At 40.5% G+C, this 7,979-nt stretch overlaps 1 protein-coding gene across 2 annotated transcripts in view; it reads right to left on the bottom strand.

The window, feature by feature from the left end:
* The window catches only part of Klhl12 (kelch like family member 12), a 31,932-nt gene that overhangs the window by 18,909 nt on the left and 5,044 nt on the right, over positions 1 to 7,979 (bottom strand). For both annotated transcript variants that reach the window (XM_021197595.2, XM_029539114.1), the window contains exons 3-4: positions 4,027 to 4,180; positions 859 to 1,076 (exon numbers count right to left, since the gene is read on the bottom strand). In XM_021197595.2, coding sequence (XP_021053254.1) covers positions 859 to 1,076; positions 4,027 to 4,180 — 372 coding nt within the window. The remainder of the gene's footprint in view (positions 1 to 858; positions 1,077 to 4,026; positions 4,181 to 7,979) is intronic.

Here is a 7,979-nt window from a genome sequence, read left to right as displayed (position 1 = left end):
AGGCCAGCCTGGTCTACAAAGTGAGTTCCAGGCCAGCCAGGGCTATACAGAGAAACCCTGTCTCGAAAAAACCAAAAAAACAAACAAACAAACAAACAAACAAAAAACAAAAACAAAAACAAAACCCAGAGACCATATGGTTTACACAAAGTGTATCACAGAATTTCTTTTCTCCTATGGTGATTCTTTTTTTGGGGGGGTGGGGAGGACATGACACATGGTCTCACTGCTGCCTAGGCAAGCTTGTGATCCTATCTTAGCCTCTTGAGTACTGGGATTACAGATACACACTGGCAGGCCTGGATAGCCACAGAATTTCTTTAGGTAGCAAACTCTCCTATAGAATGTCAAAGCATTAAATCCATTCTAACACTTTCTAATCCACCTCTTATATAAACTGAGGACAGACACTCAGTAATATATTTCAGTGGAGAAATAAAATTCAAAAGGAATATACACACAGGACTTGGCTCTCTGAATATCTTTCTAGAAGCTACTGTCTAAAAAACTAGTACACTGGAGATTAAAGTACAGGCTTCAAAGATATCTATAAGACCTCTGTTGGATTCCTCATTCTCAAGCTCCGCCTAACTAGAAACCTACACACAACAAACACTACTACACAGCCAATGCGTAACAGTATTGCACAGAAAATTTACCTTGTTTCCAATTTCTGCTTATTTAATTATTTACCGCTGGAATTCATATATTTGATGAAGGGCCAGGGAAGATTTTCTTCTCCACAGACATGAAAATCAATTAAACTTTTGGCATCAATACACGTATTTGATTATGGACACAGTCATTCCATCCTGTTCTGTAATTTACAGAAACTGTAACACCAAGCCACATTTGTACCTGAATCTCGTCGCACTTGATTAGCTTCTCCACCTCTCCTTGACTTAGAAGAATGAACTCTTCGTGCTGCACCACTTCAGGAAAATGCTTCTGGCTAAACACCTCAGCTGCTTGCATCAGGTCAACGCAATTGTGAGTTTCAGCAAAATCCCTGATACCCAGGCAATTAGATGGATCCAACTGACTTTCTAAGAACTCACAGCAGGCTTGTTTCACACCTAGGACACACACAGGCATTGAGCAGACGTAAGTGTAAAGTGGCCTTTCATTCTTGGATCTTAACATCTTCTCTACATGTTATCAGGGGAACACTGGTTCTACACCTTAACATATGCACTAGAACATTTATGGTTCAGGCATTTTCACTTGCTTCTGCCTCATCTTTAAAATGAGGGTAGCTAGTCGGACCTAGTTTCAGGAACTATCAGACCGCTGCAAACTCTTCTGTGGCTGGAACCAATCTAAAAATAGTAACTTAATTTACTATAGTTTTGGTTGTTTTTGTTTGTTTGTTTGTTTTCAAGACAGGGTTTCTCTGGGAAGTCCTGGCTGTCCTAGAACTCACTCTGTAGTCCAGGTTAGCCTTGAACTCAGAAATCCACCTGCCTTTGCCTCCCAAGTGCTGGGATTAAAGGCAAGCGCCACCATTGCCTGGCTCATTTACTATGTTTTTATTTTTCACTCTAGATAGTTAAGATTTACTTATTTTTATTTTGTGTGTGAGTAATAAGTCTGCCTGTAAGTGCACCATGGCATGCAGTGTCCAGTGAGGTCATGCTTGTGCCTTGGAACTGGAGTTAAAGGCAGTTGTGAGTCACCATGTGTTGAGACCTTGACCCAGGTTCTCTGCAAGACAAGTACTCTTAACCATGGCGCCATTTCTCTAGTCCCTATATCAAACTTACTTTTAAAACTAAAGTAAAGGAAAACAATCCCATAATTCTCAGGGATATTCAGAATAAAAGCTTGGCTTGAAACTTAACAGAAAAGCAGCATTGCTCGTCTAGCATCTCGGTATGCACAGGGCCCTGGGTTCAATCCCTGGCACTGGAGAAAAGGAAAGGTCCAGTGCATGAACCCAGTTCTTGTTTGGTTTGGTTTGGTTTGGTTTGGTTTTTGAGACAGAGTCTTACTATGTAGCCCTAGCTGTCCTAGAGCTCATGGTGTGGACCACGTGGTCTCAACTCACAAACTGTCTGCATCTCTCTCTGGAGTACTGGCATTAAAGATGTGTGCCGCAACACCTGACATAAACTTGACTTAATTTTCTAAGTCCGAGCTTAGTGTGCTCCACTTCAGTTCATTCTTGTATGACAGGTAGAGAATGAGTGTCTGTGCCTGTAATCCCAGCATTCAGGAGGCGACAAAGGATTATACACTCAAGGCCAGCTTAGACTACACAGTGATACTCTTATCTAAAACAAAACAAACAACAGTAAAAATGTTTTAATTATGTGGATATACAAAATTGGAAGTTGAAGAGACAGACTGGCTAGTTATAATGATAGACAACTGTAATCCTAGTACTAAGGAGGTGGAGGCATGAAGACAGAGTTAGGAACAACTGGAATACAATTCAGGGCTAGCCTTATCTTTACAGTGTAGGCCAAAACAAAGAAAAAGTACACAAATAGGAACACACACACACACACACACACACACACACACACACACACGTATTAGAAACTGGAAGGGAGATCATCTCTAACGCAGTGAAAATTATATTTTAACTGCTATACATCAATTTAAAATTTTTTTTTTTTTTTTTTTTTTTTTTTTTTTTTTTAGTCCATGCTATTTCTCCTTCTCAAGTATAAGGTAATTTTAATTTTATTTTTTTTTTTGTTTGAGACAAGGATTCTTGTGAAGCCCTGGTTGTCCTAGAACTAGTCCAAGAACTAGAACTAGAGCAGGCAGGTCTCCAATTCACAGAGATCTACCTGTCTCTGCCTCCTGAGTGCTGGAATTAAAGGCATGCACCACCACTGCCTAGTATAAATTTTATTTTCAAAAGATATTTTAAGGCAGCCATATGGATACATTCCTCTAATTCCAGCATTTCAGAGGCAGAAGCAGACTGATATCCTTGAGTTAGAGGACAACCTGACCAGCAGTTCCCAGATAGCCACAGTTCAGTTACATAGTGAGACCATGTTTCAAAAACCAAATACAAAAACAAACTAGGGGACTGGAGAGATGGCTCAACAGTTAAAAGCACTATTACTCTTGAATAAGAGCTAGGTTCAGTTCCCAACTCCCAGAATGCAGCTCACAACTCCCTGTAACTCCAGTTTGAGGGGATCCAACACCCTCTTCTGATCTCTGTGGCCATCAGAGGTCATGCATTTGAGAATAATATACACATAAAAACAATAAATAATAAAAGTAAACAGAAATAAATTTTCTTAAGATATTTTACATGATTCAGATAAAAAGGTTTATTTAAAAAAAGTCCTCGTAGCCTCTACATGCACATAGACATCAAATGACAAGGTAAATAAACAGAATCTATGTAGACAACGAATATTAGTTTCTTGACAATTTTTACTATGTATGTATACATGTACGTATGAAGGAAATACCTATATTTTCTATTCTGCTTTGTTTGGTTCAGTTTAATTAGTTTATGTTACGGGTGCTTTGGAAACGTGTATCTGTGTGCCATGTTCATGCCTGGTGCCCAGAAGATGGCATTAGGTTCCCTGGCAGTGGAGTTACAAACAGTTGTGAGCCACCAGTGGGTGTTGGGAATCAGACATAGATGCTCCTGGAGAACAGTCCATGCTCTCGACTACTGAGCCCGACTCTTCAGCCCCTTTGCTTCATTTTAAGATGTAGTCTCATTTTATATACTAAATTGGCTTGAAAGGCAATCCTCCTGTCTCAGCTTCTTAAGTGTTGGGATTACTGGTGTTAGCCACCATATCTGGCTCTTCCATATTTTCAAAAACAGAAACAGTTTAAATGTTTTCTTTTACAAGACCCAAATACTCTTATATGGAGAGATTCTTTTGCATTGCTCTTAACTCTATCTGATCTTCCATGCTCAAAGATTCAAATGTCATGCTTCTAGAACGATCGCTCAAAGACTCTTGATTAATTTTACTTCAATGAAAACACTTCCAGGGCTAATGTGTCAAGCACAAGGACACCTTTAACTGTCTGTACCTTTCAGCTGGAGAAGACAGGCTGCAGGGAGCAGTTCTTGAACATTCTCCACTGTCACATGTACTGTTTCTGTGTACACGAAGTCCAACAGGATTTCCATAGTAGAAGCAGTTAAACCTTGAATGTCAACATATGGCTTCCCCTTCTCTGAAAGCTGAAAATTCATGAGGTAGGAAAAGGATGGTACTTTTAATTCCACAAGGTAAAGACAGAACCCAAGTCTAAGAGCTTAAAGGTATGCTGGTACTAATTAAATACACATCTTTTAAAAACAACAATCTGAGGCAGGAGAGATGGCTCAGTGGTTAAGAGTACTGGCTGCTCGCTGGGCAGTGGTGGTGCACACCTTTAATCCCATCCTTAGGGAGGCAGAGGCAGTAGATCTCTTGAGTTATAGGCCAATGTGGTCTACAGAGTGAGTTCCAGGATTGCCAGGGCTACACATAAAAACCGTTTCACAAACAAACAAACAAACAAGCACAAACAAACAAACAAAAAGGGTACTAGCTGCTCTTTCAGAGGACCTGAGTACAATTCCCATCACCCATTGCTGCAAACAATCATAACACCATTTCCAGGAGGTCAAGCCATTTTCTGATCTATATAGACACCAGGCTTACACATTTGTAACAGTCATACATGCAGACAAAACACTTATAAGCATAAAATAATTTTATAAAAAAATTTAAATTATAATCTATTTTATTTGATTTGTATCTGGCAAATAAGACATGTATTGTTTTGGGGTTTTTTTTGTGACATGTATTGTTAATCTTCAAATAAAATGGGCAGTTGGCTGTACCCCTAAGAGTGAACAATGGAATATCAAATTTTCTAGAGAGTTAACCTGATTCCATATTAAAACCAACATAGATGCCTTAAAGAACAGAATACAAAAGTTTCATGAACACACCATAGTGTCCATGTGCCCTTATGATAAAACATTCTCTCTCTTCTCTTCTCTTCCTTCCTCTCCTACATAACACCCTATACGCTATGTGACTGGCCTGCTTTTCAGGTTGTAGCCTAAGCTGTCTTTGAATTTATAGCCACCCCTCTCACCCCAGACTTCTGAGGGCTGGCATTACAGGTATTTGCCACTATGTATGGCTAAAATAGAAATAGTCAATGAAATTTCAGGAGAATAGAACTCTGAGATTTATAGCTACAACCTCCTCCAAGATCACCACATTCCTCTCATCTGCCCTCAGACTACATCTGGATAGAAAAAGAACATGAAAATCATTGTAAGCGGCTTCTCTGTTAATGCTGCATGAGCTTGGTGGGGAAGGGCAAGAGGCATGCAGTGATGGAGAGCTGCTCTAGGCTATGCAGTGACATTGTATATCAAAAACAAGATCAAAAGCAAATGTAATAGTAAACCCTCAGAGCCCTAGGGCAGAGACATGTAGATCCCATGACTCTCTTGCAAACTCAGGGTTCAGGTGGAGAGGTGAAGAATCAGTTCAGGAAGACATGATGTCAAGCTCTGGGCTCACATAACTTCACATGGGTTAGCACACTCATGCCCACGTGTGCTCACACACACACTCCTGTTACAACACTTTTATGTACTTCCACTGTTCACTAAATGGTTTCGTCATACTTGATTTCTCCATCAGTCCAAAGAGTAACAACAACAACAACAACAACAACAACAAAAATTCCTTAAAAAAAAAAAAATCAATCCCTCTTTATTCCCTGCACATAGGGGAATGGGGAGACTAGGACAAAGACAGAACTCGAGGCCAGCCTGGTCTACAAATCAAGTCCAGGACATCCAGGGCTCTGTTATACAGAGAACCTTGTTTCTGAAAACAAAAACAACAATAACAAAAACCAAAAGAACAAACAACAAATCAATCCCTAGCCAGATGTTGGTGGCACACACCTTTAATTCCAGTATTCTGGAGGCAGAGGCGGTTGGATCTTCAAGTTCAAGGCTAGCCTGTTCTACAGAAGGAGTTCTAGGACAGGCACAGAAAAGCCCTGTTTAAAAAGAAGAGGGGAGGGGAGGAAGGAAGGAAGGAAGGAAGGAAGGAAGGAAGGAAGGAAGGAAGGAAGGAAGGAAGGAAGGAAAAGAAAGAGAAAGAGAAAGAGAAAGAAAGAAGAATCACGTATGAAATGATTTTTTTTTCCTCCCCCAAAGATTCCAGAAATCTCTCAATGTTGAAAAAACAGTGCAGGCAGATGTTCTCAAGACAACAGGAAGCAGGACATGTTCTGTTTCAGCAGCAGGACTGTATTAGCAGTTGGCAGGCTTAGGCCATTTCATGCTCAGCACTTCTGGTTAACACTCCCTACCCAACTAAATGCCAATGCTTTGGGGACAGACATCATGAAGAACACTACAAGCTAGAGATCTTGTATTATTCAAGATGGTTTTTAAATTAGCCAAGATTCACCGGAATGGCCTGACCGCTTTCTATTTCTCCTACCAGCCTTATGACTGAAAAGGGCAATTAAGAATCATTTTTTTACAGCCACATGCTGTAGAGGCAAAGCCTACCTCTATGTAGTATTCTCAAGTGATGTGACCTTGACAAGGCATTTGTTGAGACCCTTCATCTGAAAAATGAAGTGGCAATATTTACCCCTAGGGTAAATGACAAACATGACAGTGTAACTGGGCCCATAAATATAGCTGTTATTATCCTATTTCCCTTTTTATCTGGGTCTAGCAACTAATTCTTCATTACATTGACAGGTACTTTTTTTCTTTTTTTGTAAATTTTTACCTTATGTACATTGGTGTTTTGTCTGCATGTATCCCTGTGTGAGGGTGTCAAATCTCCTGGAACTGGAGTTAGACCCATAATGTGGGTACTGGGAATTATACCTGGATCCTCTGGATGAACAGCCAGTGTGCTCTTGACCATTGAGCCATATCTCTAGCCCCATGTGATGGGTATTAACTAAAGAAAATACTGGTGGTTAGAGATACTTTTTTTTTCAATTTTTTTATTATATATTTTCTTCATTTACATTTCAAATGCTATCCCGAAAGTCCCCTATNCCCTCCCCCCGCCCTGCTCCCCTACCCACCCACTCCCACTTCTTGACCCTGGCCTTCCCCTGTACTGGGGCATATAAAGTTTGCAAGACCAGGGGGCCTCTCTTCTCAATGATGGCCGACTAGGCCTACATATGCAGCTAGAGATACTTTTTAAAGAGTCTTATCATAACAAGGCAGGATGACACACACCCATAATCTTCATACTTGATGAGGCTGAGGCAGAAAGATGGAGTATTTAGGGCCAATTTGGGCGTTAAGATTCTTCCTCAAAAACAGACACACACGCCGGGCAGTGGTGGCACAAGCCTTTAATCCCAGCACTTGGGAGGCAGAGGCAGGCAGATTTCTGAGTTCAAGGCCAGCCTGGTCTACAGAGTGAGTTCCAGGACAGTCAGAGCTACACAGAGAAACCCTGTCTTGAAAAACCAAAACCAAACCAAAACAAAACAAACCAAACCCAGATGCACACATACCCAAACCAGAGGCTTGGAGAGACTGTTAAAGCACTTGCAGCACCCATGTCAGGTGGCTCAAAACCACTGGAACTCTAGCTCTGGGGCATCTGATGCCCTATGGACTCCAAGAGCTTGAACATGATGCACATAAAATTCATGGAGGTACACACAAACACAAAGTCAGCATAATGAATTCAGATATATGTCTAAGTTTAAATACATAATAATTATTCATATGCCTCAACTTAAAACACTTATAAGGACTAGTTTAAATATTCTTTTTTTTTTTTTTTTTTTTTTAAAGATTTATTTATTTATTATATTTAAGTACACTGTAGCTGTCCTCAGACACTCCAGAAGAGGGAGTCAGATCTTGTTATGGATGATTGTGAGCCACCATGTGGTTGCTGGGATTTGAACTCTGGACCTTCTGAAGAGCAGTCGGGTGCTCTTACCAACTGAGCCATCTCACCAGCCCTAAA

The sequence above is a fragment of the Mus pahari genome, chromosome 5 (genome assembly GCF_900095145.1).
Source record: "Mus pahari chromosome 5, PAHARI_EIJ_v1.1, whole genome shotgun sequence".
NCBI lineage: Eukaryota > Metazoa > Chordata > Mammalia > Rodentia > Muridae > Mus > Mus pahari.
The sequence above is the reverse complement of the archived record's forward strand: the minus strand, read 5'-3'. Positions and strand labels throughout refer to the sequence as shown.